Source organism: Gobio gobio (assembly GCF_949357685.1).
Source record: "Gobio gobio genome assembly, chromosome: 2".
Lineage (NCBI taxonomy): Eukaryota > Metazoa > Chordata > Actinopteri > Cypriniformes > Gobionidae > Gobio > Gobio gobio.
In genome coordinates, this window is record NC_137098.1 from 12,528,881 (window position 1) to 12,556,127 (window position 27,247).

The following is a 27,247-nucleotide window of genomic DNA, read 5'->3' on the forward strand; positions in this document are numbered from 1 at the left end:
GGAGCATGGGTAATTAATTTACTAAGTTCACACTGTGCCCAAAATATTTCAGGTCCACATCTACAACTAAATATCTTAGACTCAATCAGTGACAGCAGTGATGTTGCAAATCCAACCCTGCACTGAAAGGCTAGATGAATCTCCAGCCACAAAATTTGAGAAAAACCAATAGTTGGATTAACTTGACCCCATAGTTTTTGTCTTTATCTGACTGCATACTTTGTGAGGCAGGATGGAGTGATGGCATGTGTGCAGTTTCCCAGCCCATCATATAAGGTCCACCACATTCCAACAGTCAGAATGAGTAGAAAACGTAAAACAGACTATGACATGAAAAAGAATGGCACAAATGTTTCATACTGCTAAAATTATGTCTAACAAGAGGATATTTTGCATGCAATTGAAACCAAAGCAGAGGAAGAAAGAAGAGTCAAGGAAGCGTGTGCAGTTGCCTGAGGCTGCGACCGTCTCCAACTGCAGCTAGGGAGTATCTCTCAGTTAGACAGCTATATTACGGCAGCCTGACAAAGAAGCTTTTCAGCATAGATCTGAGTTTGAAATTGGGCACGTGATAGTTAAAAGTGTTACAGGCGTACCTCGTCTTTCATTTATAATTAATCTACAGACAAAGGTTTGTGCCAATTCAGAGGTTTATCCTTTGGAGTGAATGGTGTGGCTGGCTGCTTCGGTTTTCGCTCTCAAGTAAATGTTAGGTTTGTGTTAGCGCTGGGGTTAGTGTGTGGTCAAACTGGGAAGCAGTTAAAGGAAGAGAGGCAAAGGAGAGAGGGCAGGGATGCAGCAATGATTACCTAACATTGGTGGGACTTGGTCATCAAGGTGCCTGCAGAGTGCCTGTTTTTGTGAGTCGGAGGGCGTGTGCTCTGGAACTAAAGAGTCTGGGAACAATGGGCTTGGCAGGCCCTGTGAGAATGACATGGGGCTGCCTATGACATATTCAAAAACATCCTCCCCGGCTTGGCCCACCAGATCATGCAAGCTGTCTCCTGTCATCTGTTCTGGCATGTTTAACCAGCTCTCTAGGTCTAATTTAAGCTCTGTTAAACACTCAAGATCATTCTGGTCAGCCACACTAAATGTTTGTTTGTGTAAACTAGGTGTCTTTCTAGTGTGCTCACGACTAGCTTGCTCTAAGTGTCCATGGCTCTCTTGGACTCTAGGAGCCAAGTCAGGTAGATCTCGCCTTTTATTCTGGGGGACACTGGGCAACTGCAGGTGAGCCCGGTAACGTGCTGGCCTGGGCCTGGGCCTGGAGGTGAGCATCTGACTGAGCATGGGGTGCTCTAGCTCTTGCCTCCTTTTCCTAATGGTCACAGTGATGTGCCTATTAGCATGGCCAGCCTCAGCCAAGCCGCCTGCCTCAAGGCAATGACCACAGCTGCCTGCATGACCCGTCTCTCTAGGCGGGAGAGAGTAAGAGTGCATGTACCTAATAAAGCGGGCAGCGGCCAGGCTGCCTGGGTCAACAGCTGGCTGCAGGCCTGGCAGCCTCCCCTCTTCGCCGGAGCAAGCATGGGCACAGCCGCCTCCACGGGACAGCACAACGGGGGCGGATTGCTCCCCTTGAGTACACCGCCGCCACTTTCCCGCCCCCTCACCAGCCACACTACACGTGCTGGCTGCCTGGCTCTCACCTCGCTGGGCCTGCAATGCCAGCTGCTGCTGCTGCTGCTGCTGCTGTTGCTGCTGTTGCTGCTGCTGTGATGATGGGGAGGCAGAGGATGTCTTCTTTTTGGAGGCGGTGGAAGAGGAGCAAGACGACAGGGATGAGAAAGAGGAGGTGGACGAGGACGATGGAGAGGAAGAAGATGAGCAGGAAGAGGTGCAAGCCCCTCCTCTGTCCTTGCCGCAACCTGTCCAGGTGCTCTTGGCTTCCCTGGCTTTGGTCTGGAAGGCCTCGTCACTAGAGGTGAGGTACTTGAGCAGCTCAGTGCAAGGGCGTCTCATGGACCGGTTGGGACAGGCCCCTCGTGGTTTGCTGTTCCAGGGGTTTTCTGTCTAAAGAACAGGAATCAGAGAGACAAAGAGAGAGAAAGAGAGAGGGCGCAGAATGAGTATGGTATGTAACAGGGGACACTGGTAACATAGGCAGATTAGAACAGGGGGTTAGCGCAGAGGTGGTTTAGTCTCCCAAAAGGCAATGTGAGTGTGCTTTGCCCATCATCTTAATTACGAGGTCTTGGGACGGCTCCAGGAAGATCTGCACGCAAGCAGCAAGAGGAGACAGCGGTGTCCTCTGGGATACTGCCATGTGCAGAGCTCCAGAAACAGAGGAGTCAAAGTCATTATGGAAAATTAACTCCTCAAAGCGAGTTGCGCATGTGTGTGAGCGTGTTTGTGTGAAGGGGAGAGAATTATGCATGATGTTCACCTCAAATAACTACACATTTTTCTTCTGGTTTACAACATGACTGGGCCTGTGGTAATAAATCATAGTTTTTGTGACAATGAGACCAACAATGCTAATTCTATCAAGACATCACAACATTGTCTATTTTCATGGAAATGAGACTCAGTGCCATTCAGAAGTCCTAAACGTCATTAAGGGTAACAAAATTTTAGATGAGACAGCCACAACATCTCCGTCACAGACACAACCTAATCAAGCTTTAGCACCCTGGAGAAAGCAGACTATTTGTATAATTTATCAGAAAGGAAAAATTACATGAAACTAGCAGATGAGCTCACACACCAGGCCTTTGATGCAAGAAGTGCAGCGAGCAGCTACCTTGGCAACAGCAGGTGTTGGTCTGATCCGTTGGTTGCTGGCTGCATGGTTCTGTGCCTTGCCACCTGGGTATTGATTATAGCTGAGCTGGGAGTTAGCAGGCGCCAGGAGGAGCTTCTTCAGCTACAAACAGAGCAGAGAAACAGATCATAAGGATTATAATACAAAATGCAAAGAACTCCAAACAATATTTGCATTACATTTATGCATTTGGTGCATTATGCATTATGATGCTTTTATCCAAAGTGACTTAAATTGCATCCAATGTGTACAGTTTATTGGTTCATGCATTTTCTGAGATTCAAACCCATGACCATGGCGTTGCTACCATGCACCATGCTCAGTTGTTTGTGAATATTGTCTTTTGCAAGCTATTTACATTTTTCATGAGATTCCCTCTGTAAGCATCTTGTGAATGTATTTGATGACAGCATATAATGTGGATGTTTTGGAGAAAATTAAGCAATATATGACTGTATATGTGGGCTACAAACTTTTTAAGGATTTCATTTTGTAGGCAGTACGTCAAGCAGAGAAGGTGCAATGTTTTTTTCTGTCATACTCAGAATCTAAGTTTATGTAATGTAAGTTTATGAATTCTGATGTGATGAACATTAATGTGCAAATTCACAACAAAACAAATGCTTTGTGGATTTCATCTTTAGCTGTTTACTGCTGGTTCATTAGAGAAAATGCAGATTAAAATAGTCTACTTGATTAAATTCAATTCTTTCAGCATATTTTTCATTACTTCAGCTTGACAGTGTTGTGCATGTTCCTTTTTGCAGTAATGAACAATGCAATTAACACCTCAGGAACACTGATCTACTTTGATCTGCTTTTTCAACAGTGCTGTGGTTATGTTCTGTGCAGACATCAATAGGAGGCTGCCAGAGATGCTGTCTGGCGAGTCTGTACCCATTTTTGGTGACAGGCCTGCAGCATCTCCTTATCTGGTGCTAGTGAAGACCAGACAGAAGGAGTCAGGGAAAGTGAAACACTTTGGGACAGAGAAAAAGCGAGGGAAGGAAACAGAATGAGAGGGCCATGCTTCATGGCACAATAGGATTGGGCACACAGGAAGCACGGGAGGAGCGTCTCTTACCAGGGAAGGCTCCTCTGGCTCTGGGGTGCATGGCGAGCCATCGGGGGTGGAAGGACAGCTCTGATCACTGGCATTGGTCACGTCCCCATCTGCCAGGGCCTCGAACGAAGGCAAACCGTCTTCGTCCACTGGGATACTGTCCAGGGTTTCTGTGAGCACTGCCAGCAAGTTGGCCTCATTTTCCTCATCTATCTTCTTAAGGGGTAGAAAAGAAAAGGGGAAAGAGAAAATAGGACATTTTAGTCTGGAGAAGTCGATTTTTTTTTCAGACTGGGTGGAGCAGTGCTCCATAATCGCTAATAGAGGATGGAGATTTTTTTTTTTTGCTGCATACACTTTTTTTAACTACAAAATCTCTTTCAACTACAAATTGCCTAAGCCACATGAGTCAGCACTGTCAGTCATACATTAAACATGCAGCTTACTGGACCAAAATAATATCTCCCCTAAGAAACCCATTAACTGAGCTGACACACAGCAACTACCCAGGGAAGTAGCGAGAAAGAGGTAAGAAACAATAAGAGGGAAGTTAAGTTCCTCCAATCCCCAACTCAGACATCTCAAATGGCTCATCAACAAAATTCAAGCTGGCAATCCATAGATAAGAAGCCTTATTGTGAACTGAAATAGATGCAATATTTTTTGAGCATATGAAGTGCGATTACAGAAACAAATGCTAAACGCTAAACGCTGCTTCCAGTCTTTGATGTTCCCATCTCTGTCTCTTCTGCAGATGGTAATGCAGAAGGGGCAGTATCTGTAGAGCAGTGGCTGTGGAAAGTCACAGGCACTGGAAGTTCCAGCACCAAAACCCACGGGACTTAGCAATTGCAAAAGATAAACACCAAAATTGCTGGGGGATGTGGCGAATGCAGGCCAACAAGAACAAATCCTTTTAAGCACACCACAGGATTAGCATCGCTTGCTGATAGCATTCGGGCACAATCGTGGTGGCTGCAGGGGGACTGTCCTCTTTAGATAGAAGTGTTGCATTGCTTAGCCTCCAGTCCCATGTGCAACGATCACCCCGTTTGATCCCTTTTCTATTAATAGTTTCCCACGATTACACACCAGCATCTCCCTATGCTCACGGGAGCAGCTTTTGAGACATCAAAACAAGGCCATTTTACTTATCTCACTCCATTTAAGAGATTTCAGCACTGATAGTGCTAACGTTTGATTACTGCACTGACAGGGAGGAAATACTAAGCCCGGCTTCACTCTCGGGTTCATAATGCCCTCCTTGGGACATGTTTCCTAATTCTGTATTGGATTGGATAACAGCGCATATTTCCGAGAGATAACAAAACATTCACAGGGACACCTGAGTTCTGACGTTAAGCAGCTAGAAAGAAATTCACAGCCTGTGACTTAGCCTGCTGCCATTTAATGGATGGCTAATAATGTCCTTTCTTTGAGCTACGCTTTTGCTGTCTCCCGCAATTTGTCTTCTGCAACTTCATAAAAACCCAGGCAGCCACTAAAACAGAGGGCAATAACAATAAGCATTTCCTTCCAGCTAATTATAATCCCGGTTATTCAGGATGACTTGCCATAGATGCTCATCATTTGATTTACAGGGAAAAGGTTTTATTCATTTGAGGATTTTCTTGACAGAAACAGTTTTCTCAATAGCAGCATGCATGCAAATAAGGACTAGTGGTTAGTAAAACTACTTGTTAAGCGTGAACTCTAGATCAGACTTTATCTAGAACGACAGAGGGTGCTCCAGGGTTTATACAGCAATCAAAAGTTCTGCCAAAACCTCCACTCCTCTTACAACATTGGTTATCTCTCAGTATTCTATGGAACAGGCTCAATAACCTTTGTCCTCCGTTCAGACACATAATTCAAAGTGTAACCAACACTTGCAAAGTACATCTAGCCCAGTGCCAGAGTGGTCGGATTTGCCTGGCAACCTCTGGAGCCGTGTCTGCAGCCATCGATTGCCTCTGGCAGCTCCAAAGAGAAATGGCCTTGAGTAAGAAGGGAAGAAAAATAGAATGGACCTTTCCCATTCCGCTTAATGGACCCCACCAAATTAAACAGATCTTAACAATCGTGGGCTAATTGTGGGATCACAATATATTAACCTGCTCTAATTCTAAGGGGTGCCATTCATGGCTGTTTTACCACAAATGCTTCAATTAGCCATAAAACACACTGGCAAGCACTCGGCAGTCACACTCCATCTAGCTCCCCTCCTTTCCCCAGTACTTCAGAGGCATGCCAGCATTCACCAGTCATTCATTATCAGGTGCGCTCTTTTGTTATCAGACAGGATGTCTTTGAAATCGTCCTTGCTTTAACTCTTTTATTGAGATCCACCTAAGCCATTGTATTTCTGAGATATAACTTATGCCACTGATAACAGGTAGCATGGTCCTTTTCTTTCACCCTCTAATTTACCCCCATAATTAACTTCACTGCAAAAATCCATCCAATATCATACGGGAATCTGAGCGAATACCCCACAGGTAACGAAAGAATTAAAAAAGATAGTAAAATATTAGGTTCGTATTTTCTGTGTCTACGGCCTTGCATCTCCGCCATGACAGAGAAGGGAAACTCTGCAGGTAATAAAACCTAGAAAGTCAATTACTCAGAGTGGGTTTTACAACCAAAGCCTTGCACCATCACAAGGAAGACATTAAATGACCTAGACTATGTCTAGGAAAAGTTTAAAGGGAAGATAGAAAAATCCATCATTCTCTTTTTATTCTTAAAGTTCAATTATTTGTCTATAATTTGTCTATAATTTCATGCTGTGACACAAACAAGGTTTGTATGCCATTCAGAACTGGATTAAGAATGCCGTTTAAATTTCAGTTCAAATTCTGAATTATAGAGTTGGTAAGCAGGATGGAGAATTGCATAATTGGAAATAAGAAATTCTTATAACATTTTAACTTGAAAAGCACAGTTCCTAAAGACAAACTTCCAATGCAGGTTGTATAAAATCTAATTTTGAAGTTTTATAGGCCTTATGGAAAGAGAGAATGATTATTAGTTGGGCTTCTCATAGAGTATAGACAATGGTATTATCAGTTTACCTCTGATTCCACAGCTAATAAATCCAAGTAACATGCTGCACTACGTGAGCGGAGCCTAGTCATAGCATTTTGGGTAGGAAGAGAGAGAGAGAATCATGGTACAGAGCACTAAATATGACACCGATTTAATTCATGGTCACCAAAGACATTCTTGTCCAAATCAAGAACTTCAATAAAAAAGACCATCATACCTATGTCACACATCATATTGACATTATCCAAAACATTCCAATGTAAACCCCCCTCAATAAGCCTAACCAGATTGTGTCACAGTATACGTAAATGGCACAGCAGTCATATGTCATACTCAAAAATAGGATTCTGCCAGTGGAATCACTAGAACTATTTCAAACCTCATTTCCCCCGCAAATGATCCTGCAAGCTGGGCACCGGGGCATGCCTGCTCCAGAGGCAATGATCACAGAGAGACGGAGTATGGCAAAGATTAACTTTTCATAACCCTCACCAACATTACCACCCCCCTGACTCTGTCTGAACACCACAATCAGAAGCTTGAACAGGTACTAATCAAACTCATCAGCAACAGGAACCATTGCTTATTTAACAATCAGAATAATGCATACTTGTGAAGAGTAATCAGAGGGAAATTTAAATGTAATACTGCTAATTTATATGTGGTTGCAAGTGCGCATAACCTGATATTCAGAACCACAAACAAGCAGTTTCTACTGAGAGATGATAGAAAGACACAAAGTGAAAGAGATAAAAAGGGACTACAACAAACTGACATAATCGAAATGGATGCACTGAACATGAAGAGAGAAAGGGGAGTTTGCATGCTGTTTCTTAGCTGTGGTGCAACAGATGGTCCACAGCTCTGTATCTAATACAATTAGAATAAACTTAGTTGTTGGTGCTCAGACATATTGATGCGCTACTTATTTTAGAAACATGCCCAATAATGCTGACACCAGGGTGCTTGGATTCCTAAAGAGCAGGAGTCTAAATATTTCAATGCAGTGACGAAGAGAAAAAAACCCCACACATTTCTACTCCTTTTTGAAACGTGCATGTGAACAGAACCTCGCTTAAGTCTGAGGTGGCAAATCTGCAGGTAGGCAATCTTGTGAGAATAAACATATACAGGATGGTGATCATGCTATGATGTGCTAGACAGCCTAAGAAAATGCAAGCAAGGATGAAAGGAAAGAGAGTCCTGTTTCATTCCAATGGGAACAGAGGAACAGCCATGCATGTAGAAACGTGGACATAAAAAAAGCTGGCATTTAAGCATGTAAAGTCACCCTCTTCTCTTGTTAAAAGTGCTTTGTTACCCTCCGAATCCCCTTCTGACCTTTCGGCTGTTGGCAGGCTTATGTGCAACAAACCGCAGGGCGGCTCGTCATTTGTCACCCTGATATCAGCAGCAGGGCACATCATCACCGCCACTGCACCATGCACGCGGAGGAGCGACAACAAAGGAGAAAGACGAGACTATAGTTCTGTTTCTCTAATAAAGCATACGTGTTAACTGCACAAGGGTCAATTGCCTGAATACGTCTGTATGTAAGTAGAGAGCAAAAATGCGCTTACCGATTGCCTTTCTGCATGCGTGCGTGTTTTATCATGAACACCTGCTCTCATTCGAGTATCCGTGAGGAATGAGTGAGGTTACAGACTCCAATATCAAAAAATGTATGGTAATTGAAACCATCAAATGTGTGTGGAAATGCAGTCAATTTGATTCGGCTGCAAAAGGTCATGCTATTCAATTTACACTCAATGCTGAGTACAGTAGCCAGCAAAACACCTGAAAGCAAATGATCTTATCAGAACCCACTGCAATGCTCTCACCCTACTGGATGGAAGCTATTTGCTGATTACTAAATAAATGCATTATCTTTTACCTTGACTTCCATCTCCTGTAGGTGAGCGAAGATCTACCAGACCTTGACTTTGAGAGACGATTATTCCCATTGCACTTTGCAAACATGCTTTTTTCCCCCTTTTTTTCTGTTTGTATGCATGTACAATACAAATTTTGGACAATATCAGCATAAATCTGGATCATCACTTTGCAGCCTAAATAATGAAAACATATTTAAATAAAGATATATAATAAAATTAAATAAAAATGATTAGATCCAGAACCTAGAAAAATACAAGAGCTATTTATAAATGATCCCTATTCTGTACAATTCTTGAAACTTTGTATTGCTAGCATTTCTTGTGTTATTGCCTCCTTAAAGGCCGACCGAAGTGCCTTGAAACGCATAGCAATATTCAATGTGTTGACGTAATTTCCACTTAAAAAGCAGGAAGACAGAGCGGGACATATCAAACAGCTCCTCCCCTTTTTTAAAATAGCCAATAGCGCTTTGTTTATATCAGCTCGGCCAGAGCTGTTGAGCTCTGTAAAGCAGCAGTTTCCTCCTAATCTCCACCATATCTCTTTCAAATATAGCATTCTATGCATAATTCAAACGGGTCCGATACGCTGACTCGTCCATACAATCCGCTCTGTGCTATCATGTCTCTGGACTGGAGCAGACTGTGTGTGCGCTGTGGAGGTTTGCGTGACGCTAACGTGAAACCAGACTTCATTCGCCCCAATGGAAAGCATATTTACACTGTCTGAATCGTTCCCCATCCCCTATATAGTACACTATGTGCCATTCACCAAGTAGAAAATTGATTTTAGCTGCAGTGTTCAGTGTCTATTTATAATGTCGCGGGCGGGACGCCTCAGATTCTAGAAAGCATTTGTTTGGACAGAAAATCTGGTGAGGACCTGAAGTGCAGAGTGATGTCATCAAAATCATTGATCCATATTGGCGGAAGTGAGAGACTGCAAGTTTTGAATGCTTATATATTTTAAATGTGAAATTTGTCATTGTTTTGGAGCACACTAGCTTATAGACAACAGTAAGGCTAATATATTCATACTAAGATTGAAAAAACTTCAATTTTGATTTCATGGGGATGATTTGCTTCTTGTATTCCCCATTTGTAAAATGCTTTGGGTAAAAGTGTCTGCTAAATTAATACATGTAAATGTAAATCTCTACACTGTGTTCTATTCTAATTGGCAATCAATCAGTAAAGCTATAAGGTGTGCTGAGTCTGACCCAATTCTTTATTTGAAATACATCTGGTTAAGTTTAATCCAGCAATCAGGCATCACAGCTACCAAAGGGGCACTATATTGACTATTGCCTATGTCTACATTGCCTTTATTTTGTAATCATCTGCTGGTCTTCAAAGATAATTACAAATTACTTCAAAATGCATCTATGCCAAGAGATGATGAAGTTTTTCTAAACTTTTGGAGGCACTGTTTATGCATGTAAACCTTTAAAAGGTCTTGGCCTGGGCCACAAATAAAACACCAACCAAAATGAAATTTGCACAAGTGTGCACTTAAAAAGAATAATATTTCTGTACAGCACTGAAATATTCATTTTCACACTTAATATCATTGATGAATATGTGAATAAAAGGATGAACTACAGATGGATGGAGGAATGAGACTGGAAACCGCAGTCTCATGGCAAATGGAAAACGAATCCTCAATCCAAAATTAGGAATATGTCACAGTGGTTCATTTTGCCATGCAAACAGAGCTATTATAAAAAGTGCCCATGCAAGTCTACAATGCACCCAATCAGCTCATTCGTCATTGCAGAAATGTAGCATTTGTTTGTTAATTGACCCACTCCATAAAATTGTGCAGTGTGACGTCACTAAGCTATGTCCAAAACACGCTGTACCCTGCAGCGCATAAGCCCTAAAAGAACCAGCATTCCTGGAATTCAGAGATTCAAACTCCCCCTCCCTGCAATGCTGAAGTATTAAATAATCCAGGAAACGCCTGCACCGGGACTCACTTTCTCTCCCGGCCTAGAGTTGAGCCAGACGCCTGGGGCTTATTGGCTTAGCATTTCCGGCCAGGTTAGAAAGAGACGGGCCCTGAAAGGCTCTTAGAAGAGATTACCGTCCCAGACTAAAAATAGCCTACAATGGTTATCCCGCACTTACGACTGGTGACATGTTACAAAATGTGAATATTACTGTACAGGGCGACTGCGTGTGTGTGTGTGTGTGTGTTTGGATGCTTTTACACATCAATGCACACAACACTGTGAAGCTTATGTTTGTGGCACGTACATACAAAGCCATTCAAAATGATCAGTAGGGGTGTAACAATACACTCATTTCAGTTTGATAGACTTAACTCATCTCACGATACGATACTCTCACGATACTTTAAACAAAACCAAAATAAAGTAAAAAATGTATGATAAACAGTTAACAAAAGTACTGTTCATTAAAATTATAAATTTGGTATTCAATCAGGAATAGGCTTGAATAGGTTTGGACTTGGTGTATAAGGCAATGGTGACACCAGAATAGAAAAATTCATGATGCTGCTTAGCTAAAAATACTGAATTATTTTAGACACATATGCTTGGATACATTTGAACAGTTTTAAATATTGCATGTTATTAAATAATCTATTTCATTTTTCATTTAGTAATAATAAACAAGCAAGCACAAATGTGTGACCTTTTTATCATATTTGATGCACCAATATGACCCTGGACCACAAAACCAGTCATAAGTCGCACGGATATATTTGTGGCAATAGCCAACAATACATTGTGTGGGTCAAAATTATCATTTTTCTTTTATGCCAAAAATCATTAGGATATTAAGTAAAGATCATGTTCCATGAAGATATTTTGCAAATTTCTTATTGTAAATATATACATATGCCTTGCTAAGGACTTCATTTGGACAACTTTAAAGGCGATTTTCTCAATATTTAGATTTTTTTGCACCCTCAGATTCTAGATTTTGACACTTATGACTGGTTTTGGGGTCAAGGGTCACATATTTGAAGCTATAAACAATACATATTTTTGCATTTTTGTATTGTGATATTGTGACACGATATTGTCACAATTATCCACATAATATATGCCACCATTAAATCCTCAGATAGTACTGGTTGTACTGCCGATGCATGATATTTATCATGACGTGATGAATTTTGGCACTAGATCAGTGCAACTTCCACCACAAGCTGTCTAAGCCAGACTCGTAAAACAGGAGTTAAGAGGCTGTACACCATGTCCAAGGAAAGCCCCATGTATAACTTGTCCCCAGACATGGAAAAACGGTCTCATGTGTGACACCACCTGTGGTGCTTCAGTTCTGGGTAGCGGCCATCAGCTGACACTCAACTGGTAGAACACAGTGTGTCCCAGAGCAAAGGAAGCAAACCTTGTAACAACCATTTGAACAATACAAACATGCTGTACACACACTCACAAACGCAGGAGATATGTGTTAAGATTAAAGCTTAAATTCATACCGGTGGCTTTAAGGAATTAGATCAAATTTGTAATCAGAGTACTGTGGCTGTAGCATGATAATTCTTTGATGCAGCATATGCCGTGGTTCTTTATATACCAAGATATGCGCAAGGTACTCCAAAGTACTTTAAAGAATATCATGGTATCAGTTCACTCAGAGGTAGTCTGAAATGCATGCAAACACATTGCATTTGTAGTGTAATCCGTCCTCATATGCTCCAGAAAAAAACTCCTACTCACCTGTCAATCAAGCCTTGCGCTAAAACAAGGTTCATTTCATACTCTACAAAAATAACTGAGCAAGTCTGTGTCAAGATATATTTAGAGAAAAAGAGTGTGTTTTTCTGTGCCTTTTTGCACTTTATCAACATGCAGCAAATTACGGATGTAGTGATGTCGCAGTTATTAATTCAAACTCTCCCCCTTCAATGAAATTCTGTGATCACAAAGTTACAGGAAACGTTTCAGCTAGTGATGCACCAACATTTTAGGAACAAAAAAAAAAAAAGGCTTCGAAACAGCAAAGAAAATGTAAATTTCAGAGTTATACTGTTGGAAATAGTTTGATTTCAAATGGCAAATTTAATTTTTTTTAGATCATCTGACTTCATTCTGACTTCAGACTTCAATAAGTTTGTGTGTGTTTCGTCCAAAGTGTCAAAAGCACCAACAATGTAATTTATACTAACATAAAGTGATGCACCAAAATTATTAATATTTTCTTTTTTTACAGAAACAGTGAAATTATTATTTTTTTATTTTGCATATAAAAATTTTATTTAATAATCAATTAAGCAAATTTTTAATGATATTTTTTTCTAGTTGACTCACAAGCTATGGACAATGGTTTTCCTGCCGTTCATGAAAAATTGACAATATTATTGACAGAAAACTTGCCATTGGAGAAGCACTAATTAAACATTTCCGTCAATGGTTTCAGTAGAATTCAAAAATTAATTTTCAGCCAAATACCTTTTGGTTGACGAACATCACTAATAATATCAGTAAGATTTCACTAAGATATTAACAAAGAAATGTATATATATTTAATTATGTCATTAAATACCAATAACAGGCGCAAAATATAATATATAATAATAAAAAAAAACTCTTTCTCTTGCAAACACAGACTTCTATTTCCCTTGGTAACAGATTCCCCATATTCTCTCTCCTTCACAGGTGTGTGTGGGGTGTTAAATTGGGTCTGTGATGAGCATCAGGTGGCTAAGAATGAAGATCAGCTGATGCTACAGGCCACTGAAGAAAGGTCCCACATGCAACCAACACTTTAGAGAGCAAGAGATGGGAAAGCAAGCATGAAAGAATAAAAGATGTGTGTACGGACAGAGAAAAATGACAGAAGCATGGAAATGAATACAGGACAGGAAACCAGAGCCTGAGAAAGAAGCAGAATGCAAGACTACGCAGGCAAGCAGAGCAACAAGCTTTATGTTAACTTGTGCTTCTCCAAACATGCCCTGCAGGGACAATTTTCCAACTGCAAGTGATGTTACCCTCCCTCTTCTTTCCCTCCTCCTTGCACCCCCTTGCTTTCCCCCCTCCCTTCACTGCAAAGTGAATAAATTTGCTTATGCCCACTGGAATTCAGACGGTTGTTTGACAAGCTTCTCAACCTCAGAGGTTTCTTATTGATGACAGGGTTCTGTTGCATTTCACAACCATTGCAACTAAGTGGTCACCCTGTTACGACTGCAAAAGTCTTTTTGTGATTCACTGCATATGCGAAACACAGGAAGTCAAACGCTCCAAAAATGTGACAAAACAGTCCTAACCAATTAACTGCATTGCCCAATGGTGGCACCAGTGCAACTGCTCTCATAGACATTAGGCTTGTTCAACTTGAAGCAGCATCGCGTAGAATGATCGGTGTATGCTCCAGGAAAATACTACCTATACTAGGGACGTCCAATCCGGCATCCTGCAGAGCTCAACTCCAACCCTAATTAAACACACCTTAACCAGCTAATCAAGGTCTTCAGGGTCACTATAAACCTCCAGGCAGGTGTGTTGGAGGAAGCTGGCCCTCTGGGAGCAAGATTGAGCCATGGTGTATACCTAAATATAACTGCAGCCAGTGCAAAATAAGAGATATAACAACTAAACGAGTTGTTCCAAATCGTGGTACCCCCAACAGTGCACATTTTTGGTATTCCTTTGGTGTGTAATACCCGGCACATCCCAAACGAAAGATAACCAATCGTGGCGTTTTGTTATGTGCTTTTGCCATGTTATCATTCATCTTGCTTTAATTTATTTTTATTTCAGTTTTAGTACTTTAGCTTATTTTTATCAATTAGCTGCCAGGGTAACAAAAAAAATATTTTTGTTTTAAGTTTTTTAGGTTTTATTAGCCGATTCATTAGCTGCTATAGATACGAATAACAATATAATTTGTGCTTCGAACCATTATTGATGATTACATTTTAAATAATAACAACAAATACCAGTTTGTGTCAAGTTTTTCATCTAATATTTGTATATTTTACTCTTTCAGCTTTATTTTGTTTACCGAAAATGATTTTTAATAGTTTCCTTGGGTAGTATTCATTTCGTTAGGTTATTACAGCTCAGCCAACATATACTTATGTTTATCACTTTTAGCAGTGGTTTATGTAACTTCAAAGGGTGTCCTGTAAAATGACACCAAAATTGTGTATTTAGACCACTGTATGAGGGTATGGGAAGCTTTTCATTTTGGGTAGGCCAAATCCAGGCGGAAATCCCCCAAAATGGTCCCAGAGCATAAGAGGTTAATAAAGACTCCAAGGCCTCAAATATGTGTGTTATGACATTACAAATCACACTGTACGACGTGGATCTAATAAACTCGGGTACGACATGTATGTAGACTGTACGATGATGATACCTATTGAATCGAAGGCTGCCATGCAAGTTAGTATAGAAACATAATCAGCATTTCCTAGTGCTAAAAAAATAGAACAAGATGGATCGCACTTTGGCAATTGTGTTTTTTATGTGCGCTGAAAAAAATAGGAGGAAGTGAAAGAGGAGAATATGGACGTGTGCATGGCTAGGGAAAAGAGCCATGGCATGCCATTTTTGCACATGCAGCTCGAGGTAATAGTTTTAAGTTTTAGCGTCATGTCGCGTTTATCAATACGCCATTTCATGTTGTTCATGTCTTGACAACGGCTGTCTTTGAACCTCTCTCACTGTATGATGTAGGACCACTGTTTAGGAGCCACGACCACAGAAATTAACATATATAACATATAACAAACTGAAAATGTAATAAAGCTAATTCAAAATATAATGAAATACTATAAAAGTACAGTATATAAATCATTCTAAAATAACACTGGACACAAAGAAGCTTTAGTGGGGGCTTTTGAGGAGGCCGACACCAAACATGCAAACTGTCTTCGTTTCAATAGGCACTGTCGGAAGATAAGTCAAAGTGTGGTGCGTGTGTGAATGCGCGTGCATGTAAGTGTTCACTTGAGGAAATCACATTATACAGCACAAAATGATAATATGCTTGGCCCAGCTGAACTTGTGCAGCTAAACTGATGGTGTGTTTTCAAATGTCAGCATAAATTTGCAAATTAAAAATGCGAAGCCATCAGCAGTCACCGTTAACACCATGTGCGTGTGTGTCTTGGCGTGGATGTGCTTGTGAGCATTTTTTTCTGTCTTCTGAGAGATGTAGGCCTACAGTACATTTGGCCGATTTTATCAATCACGGTTCCTTGCTGTTGCTCTAGGTTTCTGTTTGATAGATTTACAAATTACTATACAAGCAAGAAGCAAATAGGACTTGTTTGCATGGATGTGTTTATGTCTAAGCGAATGTGTGTACTTGGGTGTGCGTGTGATTTATTTCAGCAATTAAAATGCGGGTTCGCTTTCACAGACATCCAACCCCCGCCCAAACACACACACTTTGGCTCACCACTTATTGATGGGTCAAAGTCTGGTCAAAATTTTGACCGGTCATCAGGAACTGCACTCACCTTACAAAGCACAGCCAGTGCTTTCACCCCACGACCAAGTTGTAATTCCAAACACTCGTTGGCAGCATAGTTTAGTGTTTGGATATAAACATCACACGACCCGACTACACAGCCCTTATTGGATGACCTAATACAGTACAGTCTTAAATAGGGATTTATTTTGACTAGGTGTCAAGAGGCCTTAAAATAAAAGCCCTCTGCAATCACTTGGAGTCAGGGAGTGTTCCATTCCACACATTGTCCGTGCAGTGGAGAGAACAGTGAGAACTCTTGCCAGGATTCAGAGCTAAAGGCCATCAAAAAGACAGCATGTTGCACTCCAGTCACCTGTTTTTCAAATGAGAGGGGGATCAAGGCGACATTATAAGAAACGTTTTAGTCACAGGACTGCTGGAGTTGAGAGCAGAATTACATTGAACTATTGGCAACTTAATGCAAATTTGTATACTTACAATTCCTGAAAAAAGGTAAGATAGCATCCTGTATGATAAACTTGTGCACAGCCTCACATTTATCACCATGCGTGAGAATTAAATGTTCCATTTAGTGGATAACAAGTGGCTCAATATAAATGTAGCATCCCTACACTTTCAACCTACGCCTAAAAGAGCAAATTTATTTGACTCAAAACATGGTTTTACATGTCTGAGTGCTTCTAACCTCCCCACGGCCCTGTTCCCGAGAGAAGGGGCTGCCGGTGACAGGCTGACCACGCTGTCAGGTCCTCTCCCTGGGGCAAAGCGAGCTGCCTGTCGGCCCCCACCTCCAGAGATCCATTTTAGCCCCTGAGATGGGCTTGATAACTAGGGCTGAACTGCCACTGAAAGGCATAAGCCGTCACGTCACACAAAATCTCTAGGCTGCGTTTCCCTGCCCGCTGCTATCGCTCACTATCATCTGCCTGCCGGCTTGCCCCACACGGCCCTGCAATAATGGAACATCATGTACAAAATGTCAGGAAAGCGCAAGACATGAAATAATGAATCATAATACTGAGAAATGCTTTGTGTCCCATGCAAGCGTGTGTCTGTTGTGCATATCCGAATATACGTAAGCATATTTGTCGTGCTTTCATGTATATGCAGCTGTAATTGTCTGCTTTAGCATTAAGCCAACTGAATCATATTTGATATGCAAATTTCTTAGTCCTCTAAATTATCGCCATAATCAAAACTTTGCTGAAAAACCTGTTTACACAGTCTACTACATAGATTGATAGTGTGTAATCATTTTCCCTTTACAATAGTTTATGCATTTTTTAGCACGTAAAAGGCCTTTTAGTAAAATTATAAAACGTCCCCCTTGCCATGTCTTTTTGCCGTGAAATCTAATATTTCAAGATGAACATTTACTGGATTGAAGCAAACATTTATTTGTTCATCTCTCAATCATCATTGTATTGCACTGCATTATATGTTTTGCCTCCCATAATAAAAACTACAGCTTTTTGATCATAAAACTAAGCATTTTTTTTATATCATCTTACTGAGACATACTATTGCCGTTATATCAATTTTATGTACGTCTGAATTTCATCGTACTTTTCGGCTATACAAATATCAGGATATTTTTGCTCAGTTTGGGCCTCTGAATAAAATAGATTTTTTTTCCCTCCTCCAGTATGAGCTCCATGTTCTATATCATACTATAGAAGTCATAAATGCCTGACATAACAAATATGAGCCTCAACAAAAGACTGACTTGTTGCCTCGCTGCCTTATCAGGCAGAGTTTGTAGGTAGCGTTTGGGCACAAAGGTACCTCACGAAACTGATTTCAGACATTTTTCTGAGGCAGCATAAGGTTTTAATGATCTACAGCAAAATAGAGCAAACTTTGGTGATAACCAAGCAAATATTGAATTAATACAATAATAATTTAGTTAGAAATGACATCAGAAGTGGAAAACTGTGGTCAAAAACATGCATTTACACACTAACTGACCACCAACCGCAACGTTCAGAAGCCATCTTTATTTTTAGCTCAACTGTCACAGAATGGAAAGCATTGGATTGTGGGATATCAAAGGCAGCGAAGGATACATCTATGCTGCCTTCAAAAATGGATCAGATGAAGGTCTCTCAGGAGACAGGAAGTGAAGCTAACATTGGATATGGACATGCCTGGATGCATTCTCCGAAGGCAGCATTTTTAAGCTTTTGGACGCAGCCTGCTCCTGGAGAGCTACCATTCTGCAGAGTTCAGTTCCAGCCCCAATCAAATACACCTCAACCAAGGTGTTCAGGGTTACTTGAAAATTACAGGCAGGTGTGTTGGAGCAGGGTTGGAACTGAAGTCTGCAGTAAAGAAGGATCTGTGTCCAAAATCACCCCCTGAATTGGGCACTGTTTAAGGGAACAGCCATTTGTAGTGGTGCCCGCACCCTAAACCCTTGCGGTCTTCCTACGAGTCTGCACTTTCATGACCATCAGTGCGTGCTCGGCAAAAGTGTGCATCGAGGGCGCATATCAACTGCAAAGGGGGTGCTCGCAGCACCCTTCTGAGATTGAAAATGATAAATGGGACATCCTGTGTTCTCGTGGACTTAACGGACACCCGCACGTGGCAGCCATTGAACGAAAGTGCATTTAAGTGTGCCATTTGGGACAGGACCATTCAATCCCACAATGAACCGAGTGTACAACCGATGTACGCTCAACGGCAAGAGAATACCCATAATGCACAGTGATAGTTGCGCTGAATGAATTCCCACGTCCTGCAGCTCTATCATCCATCCATTCATTTTTCAAACCGCTGGTCCAATGTGGCCACAGCGTAATATCATATAAATTCCTTTTTAATTGATTATTCAATTATTTAATTACGGTTTATACATGCTAGTTTCCATGACAGAGTTCAAGATAAATCGTTTCATTACAACCGGAGCTGCAAGTTTGCTGTTTCAAATGATTATTAAACGGCAAGCACAAACTATGTAAAAGCGACAGCCCTTCAGGCACCATTAGTGTCCGAATTCACTCACTTCTTTTCATTCACTCCTTCACGTGGACTGTGTTAGTGGAGCAATGTAGGGAATAGTGAATGAGATTATAGGGGACGATTTCAAACACAGCCAAGCTCTTCAGGAGCTGGGTTGCAGACCCCTTTTTTTTAGATTATTCAAATTGCTTTGTGTCCTCTTAGACCCTTAACAGCACAGGCACATTGAGTGAGTCTCGATATCTGTGTGTGGCCTGCTTGTTGTCTGACATCAGAGGACTCGCCAGGCCACCCATTAACTATACTGCAGTCAGACAGGTTAAGAAAACATTGCTAGGGGTTTGAATGAGTGCAGGGGGGAGGAAGAAAAAGTTCTGCCAACTAGCTTTACACAAGAGCTGGCCATTCATTAACCTGTCCTCACTCTGCTCCTGGGCACTGTACTGACCCACATAGGCTAGTATTGGAAATGCATATGCAATGCTCACATTCATCACTATTGACACCTCATGTCCCATCTCACTGCACTAGGATCAGCTGCTTTAGCACCTTGTGCTTATTCCGTCACCACTAAAATTTAAATCAGACAATGAGGGTCTACAAAAAAGAGCATTCTATATCTACACGCATTTCAAATATGCTTCAATCACAGGAGCAGTAATGCACGTAAATTATTAACATGTTAATTAACATACACCTACACACAGTATTATTTTTATCCGGTTCCTTGGCACGTGTAATTTTGGGCCTCATAAAATCATTCTCTCACCACATGGCCCAGGATAGGAATGTGGAAGGATTCCCTATCACGCCATGACACAAAACCCCGAAACGCACAACAGACGCTGCACTATATTTGCCAGCACTCAGAGCAATGCGACATTATCATTTGTCTTCTCTATCTTCACAGATAAGACAATGAACTAGCCAGGGCCAGTGCTGCTTTGTTTTAGCCGCCTCATTTCTTTTCTTATGGACTTTGCTTTCTTTGTCAGTGACGAAGAAGCGCAAGTGCGACAGGTTTAAAGTTTTACCTCTTTCCTTCTGACAACATGACAACCCTGGGCAAGAACAATCCGGTTAAAAGAGGACCATCTAGATTAAGGTGATGATTCAAATATGAGACCAGTTGTATAATTAAAATAAACTACAACAGTGCTGGTGAATGGGTCATATTTTGTCTGATTTGTTCACCGGGAGAACCATCACCGCCAGAGTGCAACAGTCAGGTTCCATAAGTAAAAATGTCATTCATTTTCTCCATGGGCATAGGGAAATTGATTTTGAACTTATAAACCTTTAAAGACAGACCTGCAAGCTATGAGGTACAAGGTACAGTATATGCTTTTGTTGAAGCTGTCAACTTATTTTAAAATGATTGTGTTCAAAAGTGGGATTCCTGGTGAAAAACTACATTGCCCATGATTCTGCAAATAAATCTTCACCAATCAGAAAATTGTAACAAGCAAATCACACACACACACACACACACACACACACACACACACACACACACACACACACACACACACACACACACTGTTGGGTTTTCATGTTTTATGGGGACTTTCCATAGGCGTAATGGTTTTTATACCGTACATACCGTATATTCTATCCCCCTACACTGCCCCTGCCCCTAAACCTACCCATCACAGGAGACATTCTGCATTTTTACATTTTCAAAAAACATCACTTAGCCTGATTTATAAGATGTTTTCCTCATGGGGACCTAAAAATGTCCCCACAAGGACGAGGATTGCGGATATTGCCATCTTTGTGGGGACATTTTGTCCCCATAACGTAGGGTTTACCAGTCCACACACACACACACACACACACACACACACACACACACACACACACACACACAATATGTTAGCACCCACCCACTCCCATATTTCCCTATGCTCTCAAACTGCTAAATATTAGTATGCATAACATGCATAATTTGCAATTTCTCCATCAATTTGTAAAGAAATGGCACTCATTTTCTCCATAGCCATAGGGGAAATGCTTTTGAACTTATAACCCTTTAAAGACAGACCTGTAAATGAGGTACATGTTACAGTATATGCTTTTTTTTAAAGCTGTCAACTTATTTTAAAATGATTGTGTTCAACAGTGGAATTCCGGGTGAAAAACTACATTACCCATGATTCTGCAAAGAAACCTTCACCAATCAGAACATTGCAACAAGCAAATCGAACTAAAGGAATACTTTAGCGTTCGTTTCCCTATGCTCTTAAGCTGCTTAAATATTAGTATGCATAATATGCATAATTTACAATTTCATTCAAACCCCTGGCAAGGCCATCATTTTCTCCATAACCGCAGGGGAATTGTTTTTGAACTTATAAACCTTTAAAGACAGACCTGTGAGCTACGAGGTAAAAGGTATATGCTTTGTTGAAGCTGTCAACTTAGTTTTTTTTTTAAACGATCGTGTTTAACAGTAAAATTCTACATTACCCACGATTCTGAAGAGAAATTTCCACCAATAAGAAAACTGCAACACCAAAATAATACTTAAGCACCCACCCACTCCAAATGAGTCATGCTCTCAAACTGCTTAAATATTAGTATGCATAATATGCATCATTTGCAATTTCTCCACTTGCAATTTTTCAAATTTCTCCTTCGTTTTAATTCATCGTATGATCGTATGATTGGTTTGGTTCATGGTTTATTACTCCTAAACAAAGACTTTGTTAAAAGCCCTTTGGGAAAAATACTTCCAGAACCAAGGTCGCTGAAAAAATGGACAAACACTGTCGCACTCTATTATTACTGACCATTACTCTGAAACATCAGGAGGAATGCGCATATAAACAGCCATAAATTTCAGTGCTTCGGGCCCAAGATTGTAGTAAAAAGTACAAACACGGACTGAAAGTACTGGACAAAGGTTGGGTGCTTATCATGACACCTCACCCCAGTTATCAGACAGCATGAGTCAATGCTCATTCCCAATGATTAAAGCTCTCTTATTAACTAATAAACAGCACTAATTGATAAGCCCATCTTCTGAAGTATTCCACACTTGCAGTTACAATCTCGCGCAATAAACTGCATGAGGCTGGAATCATATCTAATTTCACAAGAGACAAGCATGCATGGTCAGATAAGGAAACATCGCAGCACGGTGACCCTCTTTACCTCAAACAGGTTTGATGCTTCATTGCCATACTGACTGGAAATTATTTCTGATTGGTCGCTGTACCACTTGAGTCCTCCCAGAAAGGTATCTGCATCGAGGTCACTGACATCCAGCTCAGAGAGGTCAAGCTCAGGCAGGTCAGGGCAAAGGGGCTGGTCTTCACCAACCAAGGCAGCACACTGGAAGAGAGAAGAGATTGTTGAGAACATATTTGCTAGGATGTTAAACATCTTCATTCAGTGTTTATGTACAAATGAGCACTTGGTTTGCAAAAAAAGCCACATAGGGTTTCAAGCTATGATGTAATCTAATTGCAGGGCCAGTTACAGTGATAGTAGAATTGTTCAAATGGATTTAATGTTGGTTAACATTTTGTATTTACTCTCTAACTTTGCAGCAGCTGTGTGAGCTCAAATCACAAACTATAAACTGTATCAAATTGTTGATGGTGGGATTATCGGATATTAAATTATTCAGTATGGTGAGGATTTACAACACCACAGCAGCCTCCATGATAACCACGTTCCTGGAATAAGCTTGTAAACCTATTTCTTTTCCATTCCTTTCATATTGTTTTTAACATATAAACACTAAACATATTTTTATTGATTTAGATTTGTTTTAATCCAATAATAAGTCAAACTTGGCCAATGATGCTTTGTCGTGTTTTAACACACCATGCATTATAATGCTTTTTTTTGGTGCATTTTTACATGATCTCTAAATCTGTCATAATGTAAAAATTAAACTTTCTTGCAATAGGGCATTTGAGGCAGTTTAGTATTCAAGATTGGACAATGTTTTCAAATGTATATAGAGTTTTTTTCCTTGAGCAGAATCATTTAAATGCTAAAAATAAACTATGCAAAAAAACTAAAAAAGCAAAACATTACATTTCAATAAAACAACTATTGGAGCATCCAAAAAAAAGTGAACCACTGACTGCACACACTGATTTAATTCGATCAATTTAGCGGTCTTCACAGGCAAAAACTGCGCCACAGCATGCGTCATACAATCTCAAACCTCTGCACCTGTCTATTTGCACAGTGTGTGGCTGATGTTCCACCAATAACTCTTCCTTTATTTGATTCATAGGGAGTGTAACTTTACATAACTGTGACCTGTGTGACTGACTAATGAAACGAGCTATTCCATTCATTGCAACATTGAATAACTAGCTACTCATTTGGGTTTCATTATCACGAATTAGAGGACTTAGACATAATAAGAACAGAATGACATAAACATAAATCGAGCCAAATATTATATTTAGACGCGTTTGCTGCATTTAGGAAACCACAACAACATAACCAACCAGAAAACAAATAATTCTGTGATTGGTTGAGAGAGGGGAGGGGCGGACCGTCGTAGGGAAGAGCGCCACAGCCACGCCCTCTCATTGGTCAGAATACTGTATTGAGTATGTTATGAGTAAAACAGAGGCGAGGTGGAAGCCAAACCAGCAGCAGCGGAGAGACTGTGCGCACAGGTGTGTGGAGTTTTGACGGCGGAGGGTGCTGTAGAGTGATGCTTTTACAGTGAACGGCGAAATGTTTATTTTGTAACGACTGTCGAAATGATTCCATCAGCGCGCGTCAACTCCTGACTACTCCGTGCCAAATCACATTACTCTGCTGTTTTCTCGGTAATACTGACACAAATGTAACATCACAATAAGCAGTCTGCAATAAGTCATTTGAAATCAAAGAAGATTCTCGCACCTCGCACGTGATCGTCGGTATCTGATTTAGATCTATTTATAACAAAAATCCTTCCGCTGTCACAGATTTCGCCGGGCAAACCGGCTACATCCATTTGTAAGCTAAAAAACGACATAAATACATAAAAAAATCACATGCATCAGATGCTTGTTGAAAGCCTTCTCCCCTTTTTCCTCTCAAAAATACAGACACGCTCACGCGTAATCACGAGCAATTGCGCGCACACACACACAGAGAGAGAGAGAGAGAGAGAGAGAGAGAGAGAGAGAGAGAGAGAGAGAGAGAGAGAGAGAGAGAGAGAGAGAGAGAGAGAAATCTACTTGTGTCGGTGGAACTGATATGATTAGAATTGGAAACGAGAAGCAATTTGCTGATTGTGTTTAGATGGATTTATGCTCCGACTGAGACACTTAACTAACCCTTTAAAACGAATTTAATAGCGCACGTGCATATAGCCTACCCTGCAACGTAGACAGGTGCCTATACAGTCAGCGCAACAATATATTTCTATATAGTGAGTAAAAAGTTTCACCCAAGCATACTGAAAGCATTGCTTTACGAATAAACCAATACGCAGATAGATAGATAGATAGATAGATAGATAGATAGATAGATAGATAGATAGATAGATAGATAGATAGATGGATAGATGGATAGATGGATGTAAGGTAACGATAATAGCGACGCACTTTCATTTCGCCGAGCAAAACATATAGCTAATACATATTTAAACAAACCTAAAATGCCCCGAACATGTTTTAATGACTCGTTACACTTATGCATGCTTTAATGATTCGTTACACTTATGTCATGCACAGCTATGCAATCGTTATTACCGTCTAATTGCACCGGAGCAACTTAACCTAAACGAGGTTCAGCGGCTTTTTTTTGCCGAACCCCGATTTTCCCTGCACATTCCCCAATAATAAATCCAGCACGCGCTCCGCATGCATGCAAATAGCCTTCGAGACTGTTTTCTGATAGGAAAGTTTCAATGTACAATACCTGACGCGAGTACATATTAGTAATTCCAGCACATCGACAGTGGCACTAGGCTCTCACTGAAGCGGATACCTGTCTCATCATCACCTGCGTTACAGCGAGCGCGCGCACTCCATCCACGGGCATGTCAACAATTTCCCACGACAAGACATCCTAAATAGACTGTCACTGTTCAACTTCCGACACAGCTTGAGAAAAGCCGCACGCTATCACCGGATTAATCACAGCACACACACATTTCTGCCAATATTAGACTTTCTGACAACCCGGTGTAGTCCCGTGCGTCCGTGTCTTCCGTGCATCGACTTCACATAACGGGAACTACGACCGAAGCCAGTCTTGGACGTTTGCTGCGCTCCGTTTCCGTCTCCTCAAAGAAAAAAAAAAAAAAAAAAGGTGTCCCAGCCCTGGAAAAAGAAGTTGCACATCAGTTCTCACCTCTAGTTCTCTCCACACCGAGTCCTGATTACACCTGTCCCACGCCATCCAGCCCCTGAATGACGGTACGAAAAAATAAAAAATAAATCACGGAGAAAAGAGAAAATCCACTCGTTCCCTCGCGCCCCTCACTGACAATGAACCGAGGGCACCTGTCTTACAACTGCTTTCCATCACATGACAAAGCTATTAAAAGTAGGCAGGGGAGTGACTCCCCTTCGCTGTTACTCGCCAATGACGTACTGTAAGGAGGGCGGGGTCTGGCACGCGCATAGTAAATCTTCTCCAACTATAAAACCACTCGCCCCTCTCAACATGCCTAACAGCTAGGGTTGGGGACCAAGAGCCGGTCCTGTTTATAAATATGACCGGAACTGAATGCATTAAACGTGCATTCTTCCTCTGCCGCGGACACGAGCCCGTATTAAAAATACTCTTACTATTCAGCGGCGCCACAGCACCGCTACTGAACGCACAGCTCGGAACATACAGGGACCAATAGTTCGAATCCAGAACGAATGACTCTTATGAGCCGGTTCTTTTTGGTGAATCAAATAGCCTGCAGCGCGACCCGCACCGAGTGCTTGACACCGGTTGTTCTTGTGATTCTTTTGGAACACGAACATTAAAAAAAAATCCGTCTATTTATAAGCTAACATCGGTCAGTGCAAGTCAGAGGGATAATTTACGAGTCTGGCGGGACTTTTTACCCATCAGTGCATCCATCAGATATGCTATTATTTTTTTTCTCTTGTGAACAGCTTCCTCATTCGCCATATCATAATTATATTGGTGCGCTAAAGAAAAGCTTTTAATCCTAATTACTTTCGTTCACCGAAGTAAACACTTGCTCTTGGCCTCTTTATTAAGCAAATCTGCGGCTGTATCGTTCATCTCCAAGCAATGCGAACGGAAAATAATGTAAATAAAGACCGGATAAATGGGTTGGTTATGTGAGAACACGGTCGATAAGTTGTGAGGGCTATGGTGGTTCACAGGATACTTTGTATCTATAGCCCGAGGCATTTTTTACTCGAATGCTCACAGTCATGAGCGTGTGAGGGGGATGTGTGATCAAATACTACGTTTCATGGTATAGCTACGCTGGACTGCGCTCCGACTGACTGACGACTGACTCCATTTCGAGCTCATTGGATGTCGTGTCACATTCGGCACCCCCACCTCTCTCCCTTGACGCGATTTATACTTTCCATCCATAGTAAGGCATCGCAAACTAAGCGTCGACTCTGGGGAGTCATAACGGCTGAAAGATAATGTAATGCGCTCACAACGGATTTTCTTCCTCACTCAAACGCCAGGAAGAAAGCAGGTGACGAGGTGTACAGTGTCAACAGTTCATGTATACGCAACACAGATACAGAAAACCAAAACACGAGGTTTGTAGACAGTCAAAACAATGCAGTTCGACCACTGATGACCGCCCACTTTTGAGAGCTGGAAGCCCACTATCAGTTTTCATGACCAAAACATGGAGACAAATAATTTTTAGGCTATTGTGCTGGTGAGGTATGAACAAATTGTGGTTTGCAAGAGTTTGCATATATATATTTAATGATATTTTAATAATAAACAGAACCCCTAGTGCAAATATTTACTGTATAGGCTATTGTTTGATTTATGTCTAGCCTATTTGATGTATTTGAAGAAGCTGATCCCATGTCAGTGTAATGAAGGCATGTGCTATATCCACAGGCGACCACTGTTATCTCAGATGGTTCTTACATGGTA

At 41.1% G+C, this 27,247-nt stretch overlaps 1 protein-coding gene across 6 annotated transcripts in view; it reads right to left on the reverse strand.

The window, feature by feature from the left end:
* Positions 1 to 25,663, reverse strand: part of ppargc1a (peroxisome proliferator-activated receptor gamma, coactivator 1 alpha) — a 43,542-nt gene extending 17,879 nt beyond the window's left edge. The window contains exons 1-5 of one of the 6 annotated variants that reach the window (XM_079809504.1): positions 25,499 to 25,663; positions 22,334 to 22,513; positions 3,852 to 4,043; positions 2,747 to 2,869; positions 1,653 to 2,016 (exon numbers count right to left, since the gene is read on the reverse strand). In XM_079809504.1, coding sequence (XP_079665630.1) covers positions 1,653 to 2,016; positions 2,747 to 2,869; positions 3,852 to 4,043; positions 22,334 to 22,513; positions 25,499 to 25,546 — 907 coding nt within the window. In that variant the 5' untranslated portion in view covers positions 25,547 to 25,663. Of the gene's footprint in view, positions 1 to 809; positions 2,017 to 2,710; positions 2,870 to 3,851; positions 4,047 to 22,333; positions 22,514 to 25,498 lie in introns of all 6 variants that reach the window. The other 5 variants (XM_079809500.1, XM_079809503.1, XM_079809501.1 and 2 more) reach the window with 5 other exon arrangements.
* Positions 25,664 to 27,247: the final 1,584 nt, after the last annotated feature.